The 26,678-nt window shown below is 49.2% G+C and overlaps 1 protein-coding gene and 1 long non-coding RNA gene across 5 annotated transcripts in view; one reads left to right on the top strand and one right to left on the bottom strand.

Moving 5' to 3' along the window:
• LOC123589754 (myosin-16) overlaps positions 1-26,678 on the bottom strand; it is a 62,218-nt gene that overhangs the window by 548 nt on the left and 34,992 nt on the right. For 2 of the 3 annotated variants that reach the window (XM_045462296.1, XM_045462294.1), the window contains 17 exons: positions 26,276-26,366; positions 25,749-25,805; positions 24,988-25,074; positions 22,692-22,937; positions 21,695-21,812; positions 20,325-20,452; positions 19,313-19,509; positions 17,474-17,606; positions 15,948-16,164; positions 13,585-13,721; positions 13,388-13,491; positions 8,780-8,972; positions 7,658-7,861; positions 6,349-6,474; positions 5,163-5,333; positions 4,357-4,557; positions 2,906-3,133 (listed from right to left, as the gene is read on the bottom strand). In XM_045462296.1, the coding sequence (XP_045318252.1) occupies positions 2,933-3,133; positions 4,357-4,557; positions 5,163-5,333; positions 6,349-6,474; positions 7,658-7,861; positions 8,780-8,972; positions 13,388-13,491; positions 13,585-13,721; positions 15,948-16,164; positions 17,474-17,606; positions 19,313-19,509; positions 20,325-20,452; positions 21,695-21,812; positions 22,692-22,937; positions 24,988-25,074; positions 25,749-25,805; positions 26,276-26,366 (2,611 nt within the window). In that variant the 3' untranslated portion in view covers positions 2,906-2,932. Of the gene's footprint in view, positions 1-2,901; positions 3,134-4,356; positions 4,558-5,162; positions 5,334-6,348; positions 6,475-7,657; positions 7,862-8,779; positions 8,973-13,387; positions 13,492-13,584; positions 13,722-15,947; positions 16,165-17,473; positions 17,607-19,312; positions 19,510-20,324; positions 20,453-21,694; positions 21,813-22,691; positions 22,938-24,987; positions 25,075-25,748; positions 25,806-26,275; positions 26,367-26,678 lie in introns of all 3 variants that reach the window. The other variant, XM_045462295.1, reaches the window with a different exon arrangement.
• LOC123589757 overlaps positions 1-26,678 on the top strand; it is a 54,293-nt gene that overhangs the window by 13,897 nt on the left and 13,718 nt on the right. The window contains exons 2-3 of one of the 2 annotated variants that reach the window (XR_006708451.1): positions 6,174-6,613; positions 7,642-8,432. This is a non-coding gene — a long non-coding RNA (uncharacterized LOC123589757). Of the gene's footprint in view, positions 1-6,173; positions 6,614-7,641; positions 8,433-26,678 lie in introns of those variants that run through there. The other variant, XR_006708452.1, reaches the window with a different exon arrangement.

Here is a 26,678-nt window from a genome sequence, read left to right as displayed (position 1 = left end):
CACATCCCACACGTGGATTTCCAAAGTTAGCAAGATTTCCTTATGGAAATTATGGAACACTCGTACCCAACGGGGCCCCTCACAGCCTCACACATGGCAGTGCTTCTAGCTTCATCTCTCACCCCATTTCTCTCCCCTCTTCCTGAGCTCCTCTTCTCTAGCTATGCCGTTCCCTTGTATGAATCCAGCTTCGGCACTGTTGGCATATGAATTCCATCTGGAATTCTCTTCTTTCCTTCTCTATCTGGTGAGCAATCAATTTTACTTATTCTTTTTAATTTCCATTAAACATTTTGTTCTTTCTCATTTATTTTAATTAATACCAGAAACTAATACTTTTATAAAATACATTGATCATGCACTTGGATGTCATAGCAGTATCAATTGTTATAAAAATTTCTAAAAGCTTCCTCTCAGTTTCTGTACTTTTGTTGTCTTGGGCAGGTGACAAACAGGGACCACTCGTGGAGTGGCACCGCCTTAGGCTTTTCTACAGGTCACATCCTCCGTGAAGGTGCTCCACCCAGCCACCTCAGGTTAAACCAGTCACTCCTCCCCTGTGATCCTCCCCGGTGAGATGCAAACACAACATCACAGAACATTTGCTCACAGCCCTGTGGTGATGTGTGCTTCTTCCTCTCCACCAGATTCTGAGCTCTGCCAGGGAGGGTGTCCTTTCTTATTGATTCTTCATCTCTGTGTTTCAGAGTCCAGACCTAGGCCCTGTTCAGAGCCTGGTCAGTATTTGTGCCACTGAATATAAAGCCACTTTGGAAAACTAAACTCTTGTGGGGTCTTGGCTCAGTGTTGACTCATGTACTGGTTTGCTTATGACATCTCAGGGCTACGGATGGCATATCTAGCCCTGTGACCAGCTAGGGGAGATGGGATAAAAGAGCCTCATCACCTCTGGGTGCTTGTTGGCAGGACTGTGGCCTCATGGTATGGAGACAGAGCAGTTGGACCAGAACCAGCAAGCCCCAGCAATTAACAGTCCCCAGGCCAGGGCAGAGAATCTGTTTTACAAGATGGCTAATACCGGAGACTAAGACTTTGCAGTTGGAAGGACTCTAATACCTCCTGAGTCTGGGTGGTGAGTAGTAACCCCCACCAAGTGAGAGTTCAACAGAAGGGACCCCTTTTGGGTTTTTGCCCTGAAAGGAGATGGCTATACATTAATTGTAGGACTCGTCCAGAGGCAAACCTCTGGTTTCCTTAACTTCCTGAGCTAACCATTATTTAAGAATTAGAGAATTAAGAAAAAGATTTTTTCCTATCTTTTGTTCCCTCCCTAAGCACATGGTAAGAAAAGGCTCAGCTTGAATTCAGAGGCCAATGGGGTTATCACTTTTGGCTAAAACCCAAACTGACCCAGTACTGAGAGAGAGCTGTGAGTGAGTGGGGAACCTTACCCTCACTGGGGGGCTGATTCACCCACATGTTTGAACACAAGGCCAGAAGAAAATTCCCATAATCCATGGGGGTTGAACCATCGGTACACAGAAACTTCAGTCCCCTTCCCTCCTGACCTAAACCAGGTCCTTGATCTTGAGTTGTCCTGGTTAATCCTAAACAGAGGGCAGCCTTATCAATCTCCAGAGTAATTAAAATAAAAGACAGTTTGCCTTTCCATAGCATAGGGCTCGTATGACCATGAGCAGGTCACTGAACTACTCTGAACTCATTTTCCTCACCTGACAAATGGAGATATTTATATATCTCCTTATCATAGGGTAAATAAGATAGTGAAAACTACTACCATGTGCCTGGTTCTGATAAAAGGAGGAGAAACATCTGTTCCCTAGCTCTGCGTTTCTGTAAGGGGAGATTTCTGCTACAGTGTTGGTTTTAGCACACGTGATCATACATGTCATTACTGTAGGGGTGATTAAACCACAGACACTGGGCCTACCTCTGTAGCTTCTGACTCAGTAAATCTGAAGTGAAGCATAAGAATTTGCATTTCTAACAACTTCTCAGGTGATGCTGATATTGCTACTGGTCAAAAGGACCACGTTTTGGGGGAACCACTGCTCTAGAATAATGTTCTTTGCCTCTCTCCTCATCTTTCCCTTGCTCCTCTCATGGAGGAGGAATGATTTATTCTGTGTTTGGAAGACGGGGTCAACATGTACCCCATCTGGCCTCTCCTTTTGGATCTGCCTGTAGGGTTGATGAATCCTGGTCATCTGTCTCCTTGGAGTAAGGGTTGGTCTTTATGGAGCAGGGCTGTGGTTGATCAGTTCTGCAGGTACCTTTAATTCTGGGGTAAAACACAAGGATGCCCAGGTTGGACACCCATTAAATTCTCAATCTAGAATTGTAACATAGTAAAACTTGCATTTTGACTTTTATATATTTGCCTCCTATACTTTTTTTTCCTCGGTTGATTCTGAATTAAAGAAAACAAGAAAGGACTACTTCACGTTGTCCCCCGGGGGACAATAATAATTATTACTTCCTTAATGTTAGAAACCTAAATTCAACCAGTATTGATGAAATCCTCAGGAATAATGCTATTGTGGGGATGTGAAAGATGAACACATACTGCCCGTAGGCTTGCAAATGTCCCTGTGGTTCTCCACTGAAACAAGCATTGGCACCTGTCTGCCAGGCCTAGTGTCAAGTGGCATTAGACATTATCTCCAAGGAGCTTCCACCCAGACAGAGGAGTGTCATGACCTCTGGCACCTGTATCACAGGTGGCGCTCACACGCCCGAGGGCTTTGAGAATCCAGAGAGGGAGAGGGAAGTGTTGCAGCTGAAGGGACAGGGGAGGTTTGGGGTTGGCACTGCATGAGGCCAGGGCCTGGCAGACAGGAAAGCAGAGAAGTCGGAAGGAGCAAAGCGGGAGCAGGGAAGGTAAGCTTGGAGCACGGGCATCGAGAGTGGAGCCCATACCTACCGGCCGTGGGCTGGAACATGGAGAATCTCACTCCTCAGAAAGGGTTTTGGAGGAGCCTGTCTTGGACACCTGGATGATCTCCACGGAGGTGATGCCCTTGCCGGCCACGCGGTGTCTGGTGCGCAGCTTGTTCAGGGCGGTCTCTGCCATGCCAGCCCGCTCCTCAGCGTCGTCCAGCTCATGCACCGTCTTTCTGTAGCGAGCCAAGGTCTGGTTGGCCTGCTCCTCCTGTGGCAAAAGCACGGTGGAAAATAGGGCGTAAACCTGGGTTCTCCTGGTTAAATGTGCATCGTTATCGGTTGGTTCAACGTGGACACGTGAGAGTCCAGTCTTTCAGTACTTTTAGCTGATTCTTTTTTGGCCTTGACATCCATATTTCTAAATAAAATGTGCTGTGTTGATGCTTCTATAATTTGTAGTTTTAGCCATTAGCTACTGGTGCCCCACTATGAAAGGTGTGGATTTAGCATTTTTCCCCAGCCCCCACCGCACAGCTCCCATCCCCTTATCTTCCCAGTAGAATCACAGTGCTATTTCGGTTAGAACCATATGAACTGTAAGCCTGATCTTTATCGAGCCGTTTGGGAAAGGCGCTGGTTGTGTGGGTGGCTGATGGATTCAGCGTAGTAGCCCCAGAACTGGCAGCAAACAATGGCAGAGTCCAAGTTCTATGTCAAGGTGGGGGTGGGGGCGTGCAGGTGCCGGTAGGCAGACGTGTGGTATAGGGTTGAGGCTTGAAGCCATCATTTGCTAACCATTTGACTTTGATTTTGACATTTGCTAACATGACATAAATATCCCACTCTGGGCTATGTCCTCACCTGTGAAACAGACTAAGAAGATCAGTGTTCCTGCCTTGTATTTGGAGGATTAAAGAAGGGAAGGGTCGGGGCGCCTGGGTGGCGCAGTCGGTTAAGCGTCCGACTTCAGCCAGGTCACGATCTCCCGGTCCGGGAGTTCGAGCCCCGCGTCAGGCTCTGGGCTGATGGCTCAGAGCCTGGAGCCTGTTTCCGATTCTGTGTCTCCCTCTCTCTCTGCCCCTCCCCCGTTCATGCTCTGTCTCTCTCTGTCCCCCAAAAAATAAATAAAACGTTGAAAAAAAAAAAAAAAAGAAGGGAAGGGTCTTGTGTTTAACGGTCTGAGCAGGAGAGAGAAGTTATCCTGGCAGAGGCCACCAGGGGCAGTGGAAGCAGGACAAAGGCAGCAAAGACTTTCCCTGGTTTTAGATCACACCTTACAGGTGTTCTTGGGGGATATTTTCATTTTCTACGTGTTCTTATCTCCAGTGTGTGGTGTCCAGTCCACCTATGAAGTGCCATGGACACGAAGCTCACAGGGGCCATCTTTTGGCAGGGCTCGATTCCTTTCCTGTGGTTAATGCCAACCAGGTGCTGAGACCTGGCCTGGGAAGGGAGGGCACGTTAGGGACACACGTTAGGGCGAGCACCCACCGCCTCTTCAATCTGCCGCTTGTAGATCTTCAGCTTGTTCTGCAGCTTCTCCACCAGCTCCTGCATGCGCTGGTTGGTCTTGTGGTCCTCCTCCGTCTGGAAGACCAGCTCTTTGAGGCGGCGCTCATTCTTCCGCAGCGTCTTCACTGTTTCCACATGCTGTTTCTGCTCACCGTCCAGCTCTGTCTCTAGTTCCTTGATCTGAGGGAGGAAGAGAGGGACATGGCTGTGAGAACACAGGGTTTTGAACTTGAGAGCTCAGTGGCCTTGAGTGGGGCATCATGGTGACAATGTCCATCCACCTCTTCCCCATAGGAGAGCAGGCAAACCCTGGACAGAGGGTCACACAGGTTCTGCCCCTCATGGGTCTGCTGTGGTAGTCAGATGGGTCCCTTTCCCTGAGCCTCACGTTTCCTTCTCTGGGAAGTGGGGGAGGGCGGGGCCTGACAGGGTCGCCCCTCTAGCTCTGACACCCCATGGGTGAAGACCAAGGCTGGTTTTAAGGAAGTTGTAAGGGAGGAACAGTGTTGGAAACAGAGACTGGGAACAGACAGAGGAAGAATCCTGGGAGCTCCCCTGCTTGGGGGCACAGTCTGGGGGAAAGGTGACAGGAGAAGAAGGAAGAGGAGAGGAGACCTCTGTACAAATAAATTACAGCTCTCCTCTCATTTTCCTTTCCCTTCCTAGCATCTGAATAATCCAGTTCCTCATCGAGCACTGGGTGCTTTGGGAAGCTTTGGGAAAAGGCCCCTGCCCAGCCATGTCTCCCTTCTCTCCCTCCTGGCCCACCTCAGGGTCGCCCTCACCCTGGCTTCCAGTTTCATGATCGTGCGCTTCCCTCCCTTCAGAGCCAGCTGCTCAGCCTCCTCCATCTTGGCCTGCAAGTCTTTGATGGTGATCTCGTAGTTCTTCTTGATTTTCTCCAGGTGCATGCAGTGGTCCTGCTCTTGCCGGAGCTCCTCCGCCATGCGGGCGGCCTGCGGGAGGAGCAGAGTGGGGACTGGAGCTGGGTTCCCATGCTATTGAGAGATGAGGGACCTTGACCTCTGGAGACCAGAGGACCAAGTGGTTGACAAGGAGAACCTTGCAGATGTGCTGCTGGGTTTTGGTGGAGCGGGTGCCCCATGCTCCTGTGTCTCTCCCAGTGACAGGGAGGAGGCAGGCTCATGCACTCACCACCAGGGCCCCCAGTCCCACAGACTCCCACCAGCCTGGGGCTCTCCAGCCACTCTTTGCTGCCTCCTCCATCAGGGGCACAGCACAGAGGGTGGGCATAGCGCAGATCTGGAGGAGGAAGATGAAGGTCTGCGTGTAGCTCCTGTGTGGCCTTCAGCAAGTCACTTTACCCTCTCGTTCTTGCATTCATTCCACAAGTATTCATGGAAGATCTGCATGCTGGGTATGGGTCTGTTCTCTCGAGACCCAGCACCAGATAAGACCTGCAATGGTCCTGAGCTGGCATTTCAAGCAAGTGCAACAAGCCTGGCGATAGCATCTGTATTCCTTCATCTTTAAAGTGGGGTGCGTGGTATCTGCCGCTCAAGGTTGTGTGAGTCCCCAAAGAGAAGTGGGGCAAGACCACTGGCAGCACGTCCTGCTGAATCTGCCCCTGAGCACCTGGGCATGGCTCCCATCTTCCTTTCACTAATGCTTCTCCTTAGGGTGCTTTAATGCTCCTCTTTGCCAAAAGACCTGCCCAGGAAAGCCCACTTTCTATAGCTTCTTTGACCCATGTCCCCAGGCCTCAAGCTCTGATCTCTCACATGGTCGTGTATAGCTTGTACTTATTCCTTACTTGTATGTGTTTGGCTTTTCAGAAAGGCCTCCAGACTCCTTAGGACAAGGACCACAGCCCTACTGGCAGGGTGTTGGCGCTGCACAGTGACCTTTGAGGGGAGGAAGTGGCCTTCCCTGCTGAGGGTGGCCTGGTCCTCCACAGGCGGCCCAGGCTAGGCCCCCCTCCCACCAGCACCAGGCAGCGTGCACACGTACATCAGTCATGGCTTTCTTGGCCCTCTCGTCGGCAGAGCGGAACTCACTGATGAGCTCCTCGTGCTCGTTGGAGATGCGCTGGACATCCGACTCCAGCTTGCGCTTGACCACGAGGAGGCTTTGGTTCTGGAAGAAAAAATAAAGACATTGCCATGAGGCAGAAGTCTGCACAGCCTTTCCCGTGTCCAGGAAAGAGAAACAACTCTCTCACAGACATACTTGCCAAACCCCCCAACAGGAAATGGCCCTGGACCCCCTGCTTGTGGTAAGCGTCTCTCCCTGCATTTTTCTCTGTGTTTTAGAGCAGAACATGTATCACAAGGAGTCCAGGAATAACGTCATTTTGGCCTGGGATGGGTGGGAACTCTAGAACAATCCTGAACTCAGAGCTGGGAAAACCCAGGTTCAACCCTGGTACTTCTACCTATGTGGATAAATTCTTTACCTCTAGGCTTCGGTCTTATTTCTAAAATGGGGTTGTGATCCCTAGATGTCCCATGCACATTTTTTCTTTTGGTGAATTCACATGAGATGCTAAGTAGGAATTAAGTTTGTGCTGGCAAAGTATTGCACTGTAAGCGGTATTGGTGTTACCGCTGGTAGATAAGGGTCCCCTTTTTTGACCACACATAAGCCACTCAACTCTCTGGGTCACGGTTTTTCATTTGTAAAATGAATGTCAGACTTTGTTTTTATTTACTGGTTTTTTTTTAAGTAGGCTCCATGCCCAGCAGGGAGCCCAGTGCATGGCTTGAACTCACAACCCTGAGATCAAGACCTGACTGGAGATTAAGAGTCAGGCTTAATTTAACTGACTGAGCCACCCAGGTGCTCCTAGACTTTGGAATATTCTAGATCCCTTCTAGTTCTGAAGTTCTATCCTCAGTGACACTGAAGGTAATGGCAGTCCTTAAAGTTGGCTAAATCATCAGAATCTCCTGAGGAGTTTAGATCCAAAAGTTTAAATTTCTGGAGTCCCACCACAGACCAGATTCTGGATCACAGTCTCCAAGGGAGAGAGTCTAGGAGCCTGTCTTTGAAAGCTCTGCACAACAATGTACATATAGTTCACACACTGCGTGTGCACTAAAAATGGTTAAGAATGGTACATTTTATGTTACGGGGGTTTTTGCCGTAACAAAAGAAGTCTCTGCAGGTGAGTTCTGAGGATTTCCCAAGTGGGGACACCATCTGCCTTTGAGTTTTGAGGGGAGCCCACACGGTTTGGGCACCATCCTGGCCCTGCCCCCACACGCCAAGTGTGAGTCTGCATAGACGCCCCCCCACTCCCAGGAAGCCGCCATCCTACCTGGATGTTGACCTCGTTGTGCCGCTCGGTGATCTCTACCACCTCCTGCTCCAGCAGCTTGCGGGAGCGCTCGCTGCCCTCCAGGCCCGCGCGCACCTCCTCCAGCTCCGTCTGCAGCAGGCTCAGGCGCCGCTCCTGCAGGTTGTACTGCTCCCGCAGCTCCTCGTGCTGCCGGGCATCCTCGTCCATCTGCATCTGCAGGTCCTGGGGGGGCCAGAGGACCCGGCCTGAGCCCATCTCCCGGACCCTGGCATGGTCTGGGCTCAGCAGGGAGCTGGGGTCTGGCTGGGGAGTTCGAGGCCACAGAGGAGGAGAGTGGAAGGTATCGATCTGCGCTGGGGGAGTTCCCAGTCTGGTTGCGGCCTAGCTGGCCAGGGCCCAAGTGCCGCCAGAATTTGTCCAGTGAGAGGTAACCATAAGGTCAAGGCTTTTCTGAGGACAGAGCACCTTGGGTCTCCAGCAGGCCCTTCTCACTGAGGCCTTCCTCAGTGATCTTGACCATTACACCCCCACTGGCTAACCCACATCTCCCTTCTCCTATTTGGTTGTTTCTCTGTAGCACGTTATCGCTGTTTTTAATACTACAGTTTTATTTATGTGTTGTTTATTGTCTATCTGCAGGGATGTCTGTTTATTATATACATTCTTGTACCCCTAGCACCTAATACAGTGCCTACGCTGGGCAGGTCTCTAATAAAATGTATGTCGAATGCATGGATCCAGCTACAGATGCTTTAAAGACCAATGATAGCAATAAAGGAAGACTTCAATTCTATGTGTGTTTTTTTCTTAAGATGAGTGGTGGGCATATAAGTATTTACTATGTTCTTTATTTTTCTGTCCTGAATTCACTTATAATAAGTCAAATGACTTTAAGAACCAAGACAGGCCCAACTTTCTGTTTTCCTTCTTTCTTCCCTCTTTTTAGTGGTCCAGGGTATGGACTTAGGTGGTTGGGGCCTCTCATATAGATAGTCCCCAAGTGTCCTGTCCCTAGACTTCCAGCCACCCCATGCTGCCACTTCCATGCTTTTCTCCTAGCTGCAGACATGCATGAAGTTAGCTTCCTGGACCTGCAAGCTTGGGGATGGCTTACTTTGTGATTAGGTCCCAGATTGCTACCTTGATTTGCTGTTGCAGCCTTTTCAGGGTCTTTACAAGTTCGCTGTTGTTCTTGTTGGCGTGGTCCAGCTGGATTTCCATCTCATTCAGGTCTGTCTCCATCTTCTTCTTGAGCCGAAGTGCCTCTGCCCGGCCCTTGGCCTCTGCCTCCAGGCTGGCCTGCAAGGACTCGATTGCCCGCTGGTGGTTCTTCCTGCAAGTGCAATCAGAGAAGACCCTGGCATACTGGGCCCGCTGGTCAGGCTGTGCTAAACCTCCCTAGTTAAGAGGTCTGTGAGCATCCAGGTCATGATCTCACGACGTGGGGAGTTCAAGCCCCACGTCAGGCTCTGTGCTGACAGCTCAGAGCCTGGAGCCTGTTTCAGATTCTGTGTCTCCCTCTCTCTCTGCCCCTCCCCTATTCATGCTCTGTCTCTCTCTGTCTCAAAAATAAATAAACGTTAAAAAAAAAATTAAAAAAAAAAAAAGAGGTCTGTGAGCATCAACATGCATATGGCCACCATATTTGAAATTAGAGTGTATCTTCCCTTAAAGCATTTAAGTGGGGGAGTGTGTGCTTTGGGAAAGGACACAGAAGGTCAATGTTTACCTCATATCTTTTGTGATCTCAATTCATTCAACATGCAGAATAGCCCTGCAAGGAAACTGAGGTTCCAAGATGATGAAAAACATGCCAAAGGTTTAGCCCATGACAGAGACAGGATTCAAACCCAAATGCTAGCTGTTTTGTTTTTGTTTTTTTAATTAGAAAATGTGAGCTTTGGCTATACAAGCCAAAGCTTGTCTCTCTGTAAAACAGCAGTTATTGGTTGATTGTATTTAATATATTTAGTTATTTTGTAATCAGTATAATGAGCATTTTCATAAAACCCTCCATAGAAGGAGACTAGAGGAGGCAATTTACATGTTCAAAAAATATTTGTTTCATTGAGGGAAATAAATGGCTAGCATGAAAAGATCCTGTCACCTGCCCCTTGTCTGTAGTGTTCACCTCTGCTCTACCCCTGCACACCTTCTATTGTGTAGGCACATTGCTGGATTTATAGCACTCTGAGATGTATTCAATTTCTAGACATGGGAGAAGGTATCATGACATTCTCAAAAGTGAACAGAATTTGTATTCAATTTGACTTAAAAAATAAATACAAGAAAAAAAAACTATAAAACATGTTGAAAAAAATAAAGGTCTAAATAAATGGAAGGACATTCATGTTCATGGATTGGAAGACATAATGTTGTGAAGGTGGAATTCGGTGCAGTCAGTATCAAAACGCCAGCTGATTTCTTTGCAGAAATTGACAGGCTGACCCTAAAATTTATATAGAAATGTAAGGGACCCAGAATAACCAAAATAATCTAGAAAAAGAACAACAAGGTGGAGGACTCACACTTCCCAATTTCAAAGCCACAGTAATCAAGACATTGTGCTCATGGCATAAGGATAGACCTATAGATGAATGGAATAGAATTGGGAATCCAGAAATAAACCCAAGCCAATTCATTTTCAACAAGGATGCTAAGACCATTCAATAGGGAGAGAGCAGTCTTTCCAGAAAGTAGTTCTGGGACAACTGGATATCCACATGCAAAAGAATGAAGTTGGACCCCTACCTCATACCTTATACAAAAATTAACTCAAAATGGACCAAAGACCTAAATGTAAGAGCTAAAACTGTAAAACTCTGATCTCATCTAGGAAAAATAGGCAAGAATCTTTGTGACTAAATTGGGGAAAGAGTTTTTTAGATATGACACCTAAAATACAGGCTACCAAAGAAAAAAACAGATACATAGACTTCATCAAATTTAAAAACATTTGTGCTTCAGAGGGTATTATTAAGAAACTGAAAAGGCAACTCACAGAATGGGTGAAAATATTTGCAAATTACATATCTGATAAAAGGATGGGTCTAGTATTCAGAATATTTAAAGAACTCTTACAACTCAACAGTAGAAAGACAACCTAGTTTTTAAAATGGGCCAAGGATTAGAATAGACATTTTTCCAGGCAATATAGAGAAGTGGCCAATAAGCACATCAAAGATGCTTAGCAGGAGCAGCTGAGTGGCTCAGTTGGTTAAGCATCCAACTCTTGATTTCAGCTCAGGTCACGATCTCATGATTCGTAGGTTTGAGCCCTGCATCAGGCTCTGTGCTGATGCGTGCTCTCTCTTTCTCTCTCAAAGAAACTTAAAAAAAAAAAAACAACTTAAAAAGGTGCTCAGCATCATTAGCTATAATGGAAATACAGTTCTAAACCACAGTGAGATACTACCTCCCATACACTAGGTTGGCTAGGGTAAAAAAAGGTAATGATAAAATGTTAGAGAAGATCTGGAGACCCTACAGCCCTTATAACCCTGAGAATGTAAAATAGTACAACTGCTTTGGAGAAGAATCTGACCATTCTGCAAAAAGTTAAACATAGAGTGAACATATTACCGGAACTTCTAGTCCTAGGTACATACCCAAGAGAAACGTAAACCTCTATCTACACAAAAACTTGTATATGGATGCTCATAGTGGCCTTATCCATAGTGGCCAAAAGGTGAAAACAACCCAAATGTCCATCAACTGATGAATAGATAAACAAAATGGGATCTGTCCAAACTATGGCATAGTATTCAGGAATAAAAAGGAATGAAATATTACACTTGCTCCAACTTGGATGAAGCTTGAAAACATGATGCCAAGTGAAAGAAGCCAGTCACAAAGGACCACATATTGTAGGATTCCATTTATATGGGATGTCCAGGATAGGCAAATCCAGAGAAAGTTGTTGGCTAGATTAGTTGTTGCCTAGGTCTGGGAGTGGGGGTGGTGGGGAGAAATGGGGCAACACTGCAAAAGGATATGGGGTTTCTTTGGGGGAGTGATGAAAATGTTCTAAAATTGCAGTGACAATTGCACAACTGAAAACCATTGAATTTTTCCCTTGTCATGGGCAAACTATGTAAATTATATCTCCGATCTGTTGCAAACTCTCTCTCCTCCCCTCCCCCCGCCACGCCACATGGTGGCATATAGCTAGATATTTAGGGTTTATTCTAATGGCTGCGGAGTCATGGGGCTTCTCCCTCCAGTGGCTCTGCCTACAGCTTTGTTAGGGGTGATTGTGGGGGATGTTGTAAACTCAGGAAGCAATAGTGCAGGAAGATTTCAGGCAGGCAGTTTAGGCAAGATGCCAATGTGGACAGTTGCAAATGTGTTGATCTTCTCAGAATCACAACAAATCATATTTCTGTAAACAAAAACTTAGTGCTGAGTCCAAAACCTACTGGAACCTCAGGCAGCAACAGTGGACACTGAATTAAAAAGAAATCTCCAAATCCAGCACCCAGCAGATCAGTTCTTTTCCATGACGTGGTGGATGTTTTCTGAGGGTTCATGAATGTTCATAGTAATTTATATCTGTGTGGCTTTGCAGGTTACGGAGTACTTTCATATTTATCATCTCAGTTAATCTTCACCACCCCTGAGAGGGGTGACGAGAAGCTATCGTCATTCACATCTGTCAGATGGGGCAACTGCATCCATCTCACAGGGGGGCTTTCTGATTTTTTTTAATTGTGGGAAAATATGCATTACGTAAAATGTCCTATGTTAACCATTTTGAAGTGTGCGGTCCCATGGTATTAAACACATACATCATGCTGTGCTTCTACTGGCACCGCCTGTCTCCAGAACTCTTTTCATCTGATAAAACTAAACCATGTCCCCATGAAACACTAACTCCCCAATATCCCACTTTCCTCTGGCCCCTGGCAACTACTACTCTGCTTTCTGTTTCTGTGATTGTGACTGGTCTAAGTACTTCCTCCTGTAGGTAGAACCATGCAGTATCTGTCTTTTTGTGACTGGCTTTTTTTCACTCAGTTATAATGTCCTCAAAGTTCACCCATGTTGTAGCAGGTGTCTAAATTTCCTTGCTTGTGAAGGCTGGATAAATTTGCACTGTGTGTAGAGACCACATTTTGTTTATCCATTCCTTTGTCAGTGGACTTGGGTTGCTTTCATGCCACGGCTCTTCTGAATAATGCTATGAACATGGTATACAAGTATCTCTCCAAGACCCTGCTTTCAGTTCTTTTGGGTAAATATTCAGAAGTAGACTTGCTGGATCATATGGTAATTCTATTTTAAATTTTTTGAGGAACCTCTATTATGGCTTTCACATCGGCTGTACCATTTTACGTTCCCACCAACAGTGCACAAACGTTCCAGTTTCTCTACATCCTCACCAACACTTGTTATTTCTTGCGTTTTGGATGGCAGCCATCCTAATGGGTGTGAGGTGGTATCTCCTTGTACTTTTGATTTGCATTTCCCTCGTGACTAGTGGTAGTGAGCATCTTCCCATGTGCTTATTGGCCATTTGTATATCTTCCTTGGAGAAATGTCTGTTAAAGTCCTTTGCCCATTTTTGGATGACGATGATGATGATGATGATGATGATGATGATGATGAATTATCCCATGGTGTTTTGTGATCACTGAAGTACTATGTTTCAGAGTATTCACCTAAATTGCCCAAGGTCAGATGACTAGTAGGTGGCAGAGGCCCATCAATGCTACCCAAAGTCAGCCTCCCATCACCTCAGCCCCATACCTCGTAGCTTCAAATTCCTCTTCTTTCTCGTGGATTCTCCGGTCGATGTCAGCTTTAACCTGAGCCAGTTCCAGCTGAATTCGAATCACCTTGCTCTCTTCAACCTGCCAGGAATATAAACATCAGTCTTTCTGGCCAAGTAGGTGCATAGTCCCTGGCCAAGCGTCCAGCCTCCAAGGTGATGGCCACATGGTTACCTCCAGGGAAGATTCCGCTTCCTCCAGGGCCACCTGGAGTTCTTCTTTCTCAATCTCCAATTTTTTCTTCAACTTCTGCAGCTCATGCACACTCCGTCCTCCCTCACCAAGCTGATCAATCAGTTCCTTTATCTCCTCTGAGAAAGGAATATTCTCGTTAATAAGGCACACGAGGACCACCAGCTTCCCAGGGCCATGGCATGTGACACAGACATTCTTACATCAGGGCAGAAGCAGGCACTCCTAGCCTCACTGTATCCAAAGAGAAGCAATATGCTCCAAGTCATAGACTCATGGAGCATCAGGGCTTGGGCATTGGAGAACAGTGAGTTCAAGCTCCTCATTTTACAGATGAGAGGCTGAGGCCCACAGAAGAATGGGTAAGCACTGAACAGCTTGGGGGGCCAGTGCCCAGGACTCCCCAGGCCCATTAGACCTAAACTCCAGGCCTTCCTTTCTCAGACCCTTTCTCCCCCTCTGCATCCCCCCACCAGGTCTGAAAACCAAGAAAACGTGGGAGGAGTAGAGCCTTTCTGATCTCCTTCCTCAGTTGGGAGACCTGTTGCTCACCCAGAGGAGCTCCCAGGGACCCACCCAGCACCTTGGAGCAGCCATAAATGTCAGCTGCAACCAGAGGTGTCCAAGAAATGTGACTACCTTGACTAATCTATGACCAAACTCCATTCCTACATCAAGCCTCCCTGAGTTCAGAGAAATCTCATTTAATCCAATATCTTCCTGCTTGGGTTTCTAAGTTCCAGGTAGAGTGGAAAGCACTGGGGGCATCATCTAAGTCTCAGCTGTTGGGGTCCATCTGTGCTGATGTCACAGACACACTCGTAGCCCACATGGCTTCCCATTGCCTGTCCTGGACATAGTGGCTGTTTCCAGAACATTCTCTACTGCGCTGCTCTGGGACCGTGAGGTATGCTGTGATGCTGCCTCACACCCTCTCAGCCCAAGTAAGCTGCTTGACCATTCTCCTCCATGGCTCCCACCAGGCTTAGGCTACTTTACTTAATTTCTTTTTAATTTTTTAAAAATTTATTTTTTGAGGGGGAGAGAGAGAGAGAGAGAGCGTGAGCAGGGGAGGGGAAGAGAGAGAGGGAGACACAGAAATCCAAAACAGGCTCCAAGCTCTGAGCTCTCAGCCCAGAGCCCAACACAGGGCCTGAACTCATGAGCCACAAGATCATGATCTGAGCTGAAGTTGGATGCTTAACTGACTGAGCCACCCAGGAGCCCCTGACTGGGGCTACTTTACAAGGTTTGTTCCCACCCTATGCTTCACCGGCCAGGTCGAAGTGCATATTCCTCTGCTCTTAACTCCCAGGTTACTGGGGAGCTTTCTCATCTGTACTAGGAGTTGGAGGTGGGATGGGGGTTAAGGGAGGAGGCAGGGCCCTGGGACCTTCAGCAGAACCTAATCAGCAACCCCCTCCTATTTTCTGTCCTCTCCTAGTCCAGGCAACCTTGATCTGGGTGTTCTGGTTGTTTCTCCCCTATCTTAACTCAGGTATTTATATTTAAGATCTTTAGTATTCACACTTTTGAGACTACAGAAGCAGAGCCTTCATATCTCACATGCTGGGCTCTTGAGATTATCCCCTGTGAGCTGACAACTCCCCAGGGAGGGACTCATAGGACCTTGGGCAGGTTTGGGGGACAATCAGGGACCATCTGCCTCTACCCTCCATTGCAGTGACCCTACATCAGGCACCTAACCTGAATTGAGGAAACCCTGTGTTGACTGAGATTTTTGCTGCTCAGCAGAACAGTTCTTGAAAACAAAAAAACAAAACAACAACAAAAAACCCTGACCTATCTTACACAACTGATTTTGTGGTTAGAAATGTGTACCTGCCATAAAAACTCATTAATGCAGTCAAATCCCTGTATAGCAAAACATTCTTCAACAGATAGGCACCAATTTTCAAACAACATCCAACAGAACGGAATTCCAGCATGAGACTCCTATACGTAAGAAAGCTTGCGTGTGTGTGTGTTGTGTGCATAGGACAGATGTAAGGGCTCAATACATAAAATCTGTTGAGCCCTCATTTCTGCCAGCTACTCTACCCAGTGAAGATTTTACACATTTTATCTTCTTCCAACTGTCTCAACCTTACAAGGAAGACATTATTATTTCCCCAATTTACAGATGAGGAAACTGAGGCGCAGAAAGGTTAAGTAACTCACCTGCTCGAAGTCATGTTGCTGAGTGCCCAAGTGCTTCTACAAATTGCTTGCCAGGCAGTTGGCATTTATTGTGTGTACCTACTATGTGCCAGGTACTTAAACATGTGATGCGCTCAGGAGGAGGGAGGCCCTGCCTGGGTCTTTGTCCCTGCCCTCAGACTCACCCTGCAGAGTCTTGTTCTCCTTCTTCACCGACTCAAGGTGCTCCAGGGACTCCTCATAGGCGGTCTTGATCTTGAAGCTCTCGGTCATGTACATGCGGCACTCCTTCTGCGCACTGTCCACCTCCACCTGCAGCTCTTCGCACTTCTGCTGCCACTCAGCCAGCATCTTGTCAAAGACCCGCTGCTTCTTGTCCAGGGCAGCAGCCGCAGCGTTGGCCTGGGGAGGGGTGGGGATGATGGTCTCCGGGGGTTCTGACTCTCCAGCCAGTTCCTCTGCTTCTGCCCTCCTCCCTGCCTTCCCCAACCCTCCCCAGTAACTCTGGTGACCACAGATTTCTTGGGGATTGGGATATAATTCAACATTTATAGCACAAGCACAGGGCAAGGAGCCTGGAAAGTGTTACCCTCCAGTTCTAAAACTCCTACTACTAGATATGTGACCTTGGGCAGTCCATTTTATCTTCCCAGGCTAGGATTTTCTTAGGTGTATGATGAGGGATCTGGGTCACAGTGGCCTTCCCAGATTTATAACATTCACCCAACCCCCTGTAACATTTTTCTCTATGACTTACTAATACCTGTTACATGTCATTGTCCAACTCAGAGATGGGTTTGGTGTTATTTTTCTTGTGAATCAAAGCTGATTATTCTCAGACCTTATTTTTCATAGACCTTTCCTCCTTTTCATAAGTGTCCAGCAACTATGTATTTATTTTTTAATGTTTATTTTTTTTTGAGAGAGAGAGACAGAGCGTAAGCTGGGGAAGGGCAGAGAGTGAGAGAGAGAGAGTGAGAGAGACACAGAATCTGAAGCAGGCTCCAGGCCCTGAGCTGTCAGCCAGAGCCCTATGTGGGGCTCCAACTCACGAACTGTGACATGACCTGTGCCGAAGTTGGATGCTTAACCGACTGAGCCGCCCAGGCACTCCAGCAACTATGTATTTATTGCTGTGCAATACTGGATTTTGTAAATTTCTGCTTCATTTCTTAATTTTGGAGGAGCAAAACCTTTTCAGGTTTTGGGGCTATTTTCCTGAAGCCTCTCACATGGATATGCCCCTCTGCCCCTCACCACTGGCATGAAGCAGTTGCCCTGAAACACCAAGACCAGGTTCCTGTGTACCAGTTGAAATCTTATTTAATTTGGCTGAAGTCTGGCAAATCAGTCTGAACCAGGGATGCAAACAGGAATATTTAGCCACACAAAGTGTGTGTTATGTGGTTTGTGTGAGGAAAAGGGGAACAGAGACAATAGGTTGCATGACTTCCTGGGACTGTTTTGTCCTCACCACAGAGCTATTTGAATAGCGACCTGTTGGGTGTTAAGATTGCAAAATTATGAGTATATAAACACATTTGCAGGCGAGAGCCTGTGTTCAGTGGGCCTGAATACAGACCCTGTGCTCCATCCTGTTGGGCCACCTGTTTTTTCTTGGTAAGCCCAGACATGTGACAGTTTCCAACAGCTCCCTGGGGTCCCTTGGACCCAGCATATAGGCAGCCTTCGAACATTTTGACCCCCTGACCTTCTCCAAGTCGATGGTGAGGTCCTCGATCTCTGCCTGGAGTCGCTGTTTATTTTTCTCCAGGGAGGCAGCCCTGGCCTGGGCGGCTTCGGCTGTCTCTTCTGCTTCCTGGAGTCTGGCGGCCAGTTTCCTCCTGTGGGTGAGGGCAAGAGAGGCCATCAAGGAAACATAGAAGCCCATGGGCTAGGGGGCTGTGTTTGTGGTCCTGAGCTCTGGGGTCACAGTGGAGAAGATGCAGACAAAATGGAGAGTATTAGAGGAAAGCAACCACTGTCTGTCCGTGCATCCATCCATCCATCCATCCAACAATTATGTATTGTTTCTACTCGGTCAGGTATCATTACAGGCGTTCGAAAAACAGCATTGAATAAAAAGAGACTAAGACTCCTGCCTTCACAAAACGTCTGTTCCAGACGAGGGATAGACCTGGAGACAGAAGCACCACGGAGAAAGTAAAGCAGGGAGGGGAACACGTGAGCGGAGGCCGGAGGGAGAGGAGGACAAGGACCCTGTGGGTGTCTGGGGAAGGAGGTCCAGGCAGAGAGAGGTGAGGGACTGAGATCTAGAGTGAGCTTTGGGGTGGGACCAGGCAGCTGCTGGCCGCTCTCAGCAGAAAAGAGAAAAGGGCCAGAGCTCAGGAGCTGGAGGCTACAGGAAGGCAGATTTAGGCTCAATGTATGAAGACCTTTTGATAAGAGATTTACGTCAGCTGGAGGGCTCTGTGCTTATCACTGTCATGTTGCCACAAATTTCCAGGGGGCGAGCAAGACGGGCAAGCAGGCCGGGGTTCCCTCCCTGCCTGGTGCCTGGTGGCTCACATGCAGGGCTTCCCATGGGCAAGCAAGCCAGCCTGTTCTACAAGAAGGTGGCTCTGAGCCACATTCACGTGTCCACTCTTACTTCCTCAGGCCCATCAGGCAGGATGTCCACCACTCTAGTTTGCAAATGAGGAGGAAGGCTTGCAAGCTTTGAGGGCATTTCGCACAGAGCTGGGGAACCAGCAGAGTGAGGACCTTTGGGAGTGTGGTCTGAGCCCTCCCAACATCGCCCAGAGGCCCCGCCCCAGACCTAGCAGACCTGTGGAAGCTTCCTGAGCACTTTAAGGGCAGAGAAACCCTGCCTGGAGGTGGAGGCCCTGCTCTTGACTTCCTTGCAGGAGCCTGAGCACTTTCATGATGACATGTAGAAATCCTTGAGGATGGAACCCAAAGGCTGACAGTGGCTACTTTGCTAAGGGCACAAAGTGGCCTCTCCTATCTAGACACGCATCCCCCCTGGCCCCCACTTTAAGAGGAGCCTGTGCTCAGGTCATGATGTCACAGTTCATGAGTTCGAGCCCCACATCAGGCTCTATGCAGACAGCTCAGAGCCTGGAGCACGCATCGAGGTCTGTGTCTCCCTGTCTGCCCCTCCCCCACTCACACTCTGTTTCTCTCTCCCTCAAAAGTAAATAAACATTAAAGAAAATTTTAAGAGGGGGCGCCTGGGTGGCTCAGTCGGTTGAGAATCTGACTTTGGCTCAGGTCATGATCTCGCGGTCTGTGAGTTCTAGCCCCACATCGGGCTCTGTGCTGACAGCTCGGAGCCTGGAGCCTGCTTCGGATTCTGTCTCCCTCTCTCTCTGCCCCTCCCCCGCTCATGCTCTGTCTCTCTCTTTCTCTCTCTGTCAGAAATAAATAAACATTAAAAAACATTTTTTTTTTTTAAATTTTAAGAGGAGCCTGTGAACTGCTTTCTCCTGGACGTGACCCTGGCCTCAGCAAGTGTCTGATGTGGTCAGACCACCAGCACCACCCACACCCCAGCCTTCCCAGCTCTCTGGCACAGGGTCACACTCACTTGGTCTCCTCCAGCTCCTCGGTCCTCTGGATGGCATCCGTCTCATACTTGGTCCTCCAGGTGGTCACCTCAGTGTTGAGCTTGGACACGAGGCGCTGCAGCTCTGACTTGCCTCCCTGCTCCTCCTCCAGCTGCTCCTTCACCAGGTCCAGGTCATGCTTCGTGTTGGCAAGACTCACCATGGCCGTGCTGCGAGACTGTGGGGACCAGCGGAGGCCGTCAGAGGCCCCGCTGGTCTCTGTGGACCCCAGGGCCATTGCTTAGACATCCGCAGCATTGGATTGACAGTGCGGCAAGTGAAGGGGGGAAAGGACACCGATTCTACAACCCAGGCCGTCAGGGTTTATTTTCCTCATTTTGTTCCAATTACTGTCCACGAGGATATGGGAGTTCATCACTTTCATTTAGTCATACACGTAGCATATTACAGTTTTGTAGTTGACTTAAACATTTTTTTTAATGCTTTTATTCATTTTTGAGAGACAGCCAGCGAGAGAGAGCAAGCATGAGCCGGGGAGGGGCAGAGAAAGAGGGGGACAGAGGATCTGAAGCAGTCTCTGCACCGACAGCAGTGAGCCTAATGCAGGGCTCAAACTCACAAATGCGAGATAATAGCCTGAGCTGAAGTCGGATGCTCAACCAACTGAGCCACCTAGGCACCACTTTTCTTAAAATAAAAAAAAAAAAAATTTTTTTTAATTATTATTTTTTAATGTTTTTTATTTATTTTTGAGACAGAGAGAGACAGAGCATGAGCAGGAGAGGGGCGGAGAGAGAGGGAGACACAGAATTCGAAGCAGGCTCCAGGCTCCAAGCTGTCAGCACAGAGCCCGATGTGGGGCTCGAGGTCACAAACCACGAGATCACGACCTGAGCCGAAGTCGGACGCTTAACCGACTGAGCCACCCAGGTGCCCCTAGGTACCACTTTTCATGTTCCTTCTACATCTTCATAACCTGTAACTTTCTTCAGGAAGGTAGCTCTGTCGCCCCCACCCCATCACCAAACAAACCTTGGATTCTTCATCCAGCTGCCTCTTGTAATCGTCCACCTGCGACGTCAGTGATGTCTTTATCCGCAGGATTTGATTGAGCCGGCTCTGTGATTCTTCATACTCCCGGCTCAGTTCACCATTTTCAGCTGGGCAGGAAGGGGAATGGGAGAAATAGTGGATGAAAAACTGGCTCCCCGGCCAGATCCTAAGCTATCCCAGTGCATTGTTCTCAAAGTACCCAATAAATATGATGACTTGGCCAAGTGGGCTGGAAGGGGGAGCAATGGCGAACCATTGCCGGCCGCCTAAAGTAAGCGAGCCCAGGAGGGGAGCGGTTGTCCAAACATTGCTGACATCCAGGTGTCTTGCATGGGGTACAGGGCTCCAGATAACGAAGTCCCAGCCCCGGCACGAGATCCCGCAAGGAAGTTTAAAGGAAACAGTGGGGCAGAGAGCCTTTACTTTGAAAATGTAATTGTCACGGTCCCAGAACCTATGCTCCTGTCATCTGTGAACTGATTGTGGGGGCCGGAGGCCAGGAAGACGTGCATGAGCCGGAGAGCACGAGCGAGCTTGAGTCCTGCCCTGTAAGTCATTCTGGTTTTGTGGCAAGTTACCTCGTCCCGCTGAGCTTCACTTTTCTTATCCATCAAAGGGAATATTGATTTTAGAAAGTATTCAGGATGCGGGAAATAAGGCCAAAGGATGCCAGCGGGTTCTCTGGGGTCACACTGCAACGTGGTCTAACTGGCCTGAGGAGTGTTTACTCCTCTCAGGGAGTACGTGTCTGTGAGGGCCCAGCCTCTGCAAGGTTAGGTGTTAAGTGAATAGTGACAAGTCACAAATTATTTTTGTCCTAGGATGCAAAGGATTTCTTCTGGTAAAAAACAAAACAAAACCAAGAGGTTGCAGTATTACTGTGTGGTAGGACATTAACCTGTTCTGCCTCTAACTTAGCAAAGTTATTGAAGCCTCCCTTCCCCCAAATGACTGTAAATCTCTGTCCTTCAAATGCCCCTTGAGGGCAAGTTCACCATTTTCTGGCTCCTTTAGTGGTGACACATGTTTGCTCTTAATATGTGGGTCATGTTTTAAAATGTTTAAAAACTGAATTTTGTCTACCGCCCCTCCTGCTGATCTCGCAGGGTGGTTGAGACAACTGATAGGGAAATGCTTTGAATAGTGTCACTTGTTTTATGTTGCAAAGATGCTGCTTGGGGCACTCCATGGGTGGAATCAGATCTCCTGTCTCATCACAGCGGGTGAGAAGTTTCCAAGGCCGAGAAAGCTCCGGGAAGAGGACATGGGTACTCTTTCGGTTTCCTTGAGCATCCCTGTTCTGTTCCACACACTGTTCCTCGGGAAGCTGCAGGGAGAGGCATGCTCACCTTGCAGGCGGGTCCTGATGGCATTGATTTCTGCCTGGTTTCGCTCCAGCTCAGCCACCTTGGCGTTGGCTTCTGCTAAACTGTCTTCCAGCTTTCGGATGTGGGCCTCGGCATTCATCTGCTCAAGGAAGATGTACCCAGTGGGGAAATGGAGAAGCCAGGCCAAACCCTCCCTGCTTTCCACCTGGGTTCCCCTAGTGCAGCCTCCTAGACTACCTCCCTCGTCCTTCTAGAACGTGCCTATCTCAGAACCATCTCCCCCGATCCCCCTCGCCCTGCCCCACCTTATCATTTCTATACATAAACTTAGAGTCTTTGGGTTGGCACACAGACCCTCACTCTCTGGCTCATCCCCCTTTTCTAGCCACTCCGGACCCCTGAGGACCTCACCCAGTAAGAAAATGCAATGGGCCAATTTAAGAAAAAAATACTAGCCTTAGTTCCAGGGTGTGCAGATAAAATGGGAACTGTGAAGATGCCTCATGAATGTCTGAAGTTTGGAGATACTGGTTGGCTGAGCCAGGGACCCCAAAGCATCATCCTTGCTCACCCTTGGAGCCCCCTTTCCCTCATGTCACAAGAAGGCTCTTTCTGTGGCAGCTGCTTCATAAATGCGTGTTGAATGGCTTACTCGCTTTTCCTTCTTGCCATGTATCACTTTTTCATTATGGTGATGCATGCATTTCTGTTGTCACTCTTCCTAGTCTGTCACATTTATTGATCTTTTCTTATGTGCCAGGAACTGTTGAAGCCCTCACAACAGCTCTGTGAAGCAGGGATTATTATTATCTCCATTTTACAGAAGAGCACAGTTAGATTATGAACTTGGCCAAGGTTATACACCTTCCTGTGGGATCTGTGACAGGCTCATCTCGATTCCCTTCACGACATCTAGAACATGCCCCGGGCTTGCTGGGGGCTTGGGGAATATGTGTGAAGCAGCCAGATGCTGGGGCACGTCCCTGGGACTTGGGGGGGAGGGGTCCCCCCACCTCACCTTGGACTTCTGCACCGTCTCCATGCTGGCGTTGAGGTCGTCGATCTCAGCCTTCATGACTTGCTTGTCCTTCTCCAGCTTGGCCTTGACCCTCTGCAGGTTCTCCACGTGCTCCGTCAGCTCAGCCATGGAGTCAGTGTGCTTCTTGCGCAGCGTGGAGGCCGCTGCCTCACTCTGCAGGGCCGCCTCCTCCAGCTCCCGCCTCAGCTTTAGCAGCTCTGCCTCCCGCTTGCGGTTCTGCTCAATCTGGGAGAGAGAAGCAGGGCTTTAGCAGAACTGACCGGCACTGGCCTCCTTAGGGCAGACGCTGCCCGCCTGCTCAGTGGTGCCCCGATATTTCTGCGCCCCTCTCATAGGATGTCTTGACTGAGATGTCAGTCCCGAGCCTCTGGGTGGATTGCCCATAGGATTCGTTTAGATGGTGTTGTGTGTCCAATTGTGCCCCCCTAGAAGATATGCTCAGTTCTTTTTTTTTTTTTTTTTTTAATTTTTTTTTCAACGTTTATTTATTTTTGGGACAGAGAGAGACAGAGCATGAACGGGGGAGGGTCAGAGAGAGAGGGAGACACAGAATCAGAAACAGGCTCCAGGCTCTGAGCCATCAGCCCAGAGCCCGACGCGGGGCTCGAACTCACAGACCGCGAGATCGTGACCTGGCTGAAGTCGGACGCTTAACCGACTGTGCCACCCAGGCGCCCCATGATATGCTCAGTTCTTAACCCCAGATACCTGTGAATGGAAACAGGGTCTTTGCAGATGTAAACAAGGTAAAATGTCATACTGGACTAGGGAGGCCCCTAACCCAATGGCTGGTTGTCCTTATAAGGGGAGAGATTTGGATCCAGGGAGACCCATAAGAAGGCCATGTGACCATGAAGGCGGAGGTTGGGGTGATTCAGCTACAAGCAAGGAACACCAAGGATTGCCAGCAACCCACCAGAAGGCAGGGGAGAGTCCTGGGACAGATTCCCCCTGAGCCTCCAGAAGGAGCCCGCCAGGTAGGCCCTGCTCCAAGGCTCCCGATGTCACAGCCCCATGACCCTGCTTCCTCCCATCCCTCTGGTGCCCTACATCCTGTCCCTTCATCTTCACTTTCCCTGCATGGCTGGATGTAGTCCTTTCTTGATGCCTCTCACTCAAACCACCTGGGATGATTTTGTTTTCTCCCAGGACCCCGACCACAGCCGCGTACCAGCTTTGGTTCTCAGCACTCCCCCCTACAACAAGCAGCCTGAGGCCAGGATGGTGAGGGAGTGGGGTGTGCAGTCCAGGGAGCCTCGGGAAAGGATGCCTAGCCTTCCAGTGCTAAGGGACCCCATCCACTTTCCTTCTCTCAGCTCTGACCCAGGGGCCACATTTGTAAGCGACCTGACTATCCGGAATTAGAAGGAGAGTTTCAAGCTTCTGTCAGTCTCCATGATGCCTTTATGTGAGTTGGAGGAAGAGGCATTCCACACCAGAGGCCCAACTTGGATTCCGGCCCTGGCAGTATGGGGTCACCCCTCTGTATTAACCATGTCTTTATTTTCTGTATTCTTATGCCTTGTCCTCTTGGGGTTTTGCTGACCCTGGACAACAGCCCCTCCCAGGGTAAGCTAACTCCTAGAGATAGCAAACAGCTAGATTTCCAGTGCAAAGCAACCAGTCTAGAGCCCACACCTCCAGCTCCTCCTCTCTGGGGTGCTCATACTCTCAGCCACTGTCCCCCTGCTCTCATTACCCCCATGGTCAGGTACCAACTGGGCTCAGCCCCGGTGCCTCAGAGCCCGCTGAAATTATCCAAACTAACCAGTCCTAAGCCTGCTTCCTCTGCCTTATCCGTTCCTTCCTCAGAAACCACAATAAAGGCTCTTGCCTGCAATTCTCCCCTGCCTCTGCCGCTACTGACCCTGCTGCTTCCCGTGTGGCCCTGCATGGCACGCCCCCTCTTAGGAACTGTAACAGACTGTCTGCGCAGTGGCAGTCCTTCCCCTAATCGGTTGGCATTACCGCAGCTCACATTTTCTGAAAGACACGTTATATCTTACAACGTCTGCCCTCTGCATTCAGTCCCGTTCCGCGTCTGTCCTCACCACTGAGCTAAGGATCCCCAGGAGAGAGGGGACCAAACCAGCCCCTCTCTGGCCTCTTCTTTATTATTAATTGTTCTCTCCTCAAGTTAGCCCCAGGAATTCAGCAACAACTAACTGGTCCTATTCTCACTGCTTCTCATCCAGCAGTTTTTTTTTTTTTTTTTCTCCCTGAAAGCAGGCAGGAACTGGGGTCCTTGGGCCCGTCCCCTCCACAAGGATGGTACCTGAGCAGACGTGGCTCCCCCAGCCTCTTCCAGCCTGTCACTGAGGTCTTCAAGATCCCGGGACAGGTCGCTGCGTTGTTTCTCCACCTGGGGGTGGGGAGGTTGGGTGACCGTGATGGGGAGCCATGTGGGAGCCCCTCCCTCTGGTAAAGACTGCAGTGACCGCATGGTGTCTGTGGGGCTGGGGGCCCGCACTTTGGGAGCTCTGCACTCTGCCTGCCACCCCACACACTCAGTGAAGGATGTCTCTGTCCTCCTCCCTGTACTGGGTGGGTCTTCCTGCCCATCCTACCCCCGGCCCCCGTTTGGCTGAATCTGGAGTTTAGGTGCGTGACGATTCCTCTCCCACTGGCTCTCTGGCCTCATCCTCATCTAAAGCCTCCTTCCACTCTTTGCTGGTCCTTTAGCATCTTTGTACCTGTGCAGGGAGATGCCGTCGCATTCCCTCCGTCTAGACATTCTTTCCCTCATCAGCCTGTTGAGTTCAGTTCTCCGAGCTCCCAGGCTCATGTTGTCTCCTCTGCCTGCGCTAGGTGGGGCCACGCCACGAATCGTATCTTTACGCCTTACATCCTAATTAATACTGCACCTGTAGCACAGTGCCTGATGCACGGTAGGGGCTCAAGAAACAGTGAGGGCCTTTTCAGTTGGAAACCTGCCCTCCCCTCTGGTGCTTTCCTGAGTGGAGTGTCTACTTATGGTTGGATCGTGGCTGGCACTGGGTCCTTAGACTCAAGTAAGTGTAGAAGTAGTTCATTTACCTTGGCTCTCATTGCCCTCTCAGCTTCCAGTTCTTCCTCCAGCTCCTCAATTCGGGCCTAGCAGACAAATCGGTGGGGGTGGAGGGGTGGGATTTATCTCTTCTGTGTGAAGTTACAGACTTACCCACTTGACCTTTTAGTAGGGAAGTGATGGAAAGGGGCTGAGCATGTGATGGACACTGTCAAAAGCAGAGGGAAACAGGGCACAGAGAGTATGTGCAATGGTCCTGAGGCAGGGGAGAGGCTGGGGTATGAGACCCCTCAAGGAGCCAGCATGGCTAGGGAGTGGGGGGCGGGAACGCTGGGTGACAAGGTCAGGGAGGGGGCAGGGGCAGATTGTGGAGGGCCTTGTCCTCATAGTGGGGGCGTTAACTTTAAGCCTGCATGAGGTGAATGTGGATCAGTGTCAAGGACTCTGGGGCAGCCTTGCTCCTCAGGAAACCCAGGCGGCCAAGCAGCTGATGGGGGCCAAGGTGCCTGGAAGGCGTTTCAAAAGGAGAGTTGCGCCTTCTCGGTCCTGAACACACCTGATGCTCCTTCAGTTTCCGCTGGAGTGTGGAATTCAGAGACTGCTCATCCTCATACTTGGAGTTGACAGAATTGATTTCCATATCCCTCCTGCAAGAGAAGGTGTGATCTCCTGAGGAGGAGCTCTGAGGGGATACCAGCCAGCTGGTGAGGGAACAGAACCTGGGCTACCGGAGGAGGCCTTGAACCTGCTGAAACCCATTCATCCCCTAACCCCCTGACCCTCTGCGGTGACAGCCCAGAAGGTCTCGCCCTACAAAAGCCCTCAGAATCTGCTGCACAGGCCTCCCACTCACTCATGCATTTGTTAATCTGGCACACGTTTATTGACTATCTACTATTGCCGGATGCTGTCTGGGGCTCCAGGGACACATCCGTGAATAAACCAGACAGAAATCGCTG

Source organism: Leopardus geoffroyi, chromosome E3, assembly GCF_018350155.1.
Source record: "Leopardus geoffroyi isolate Oge1 chromosome E3, O.geoffroyi_Oge1_pat1.0, whole genome shotgun sequence".
In the NCBI taxonomy this organism is placed as follows: domain Eukaryota; kingdom Metazoa; phylum Chordata; class Mammalia; order Carnivora; family Felidae; genus Leopardus; species Leopardus geoffroyi.
This window is presented reverse-complemented; position numbering and strand designations above follow the sequence as displayed.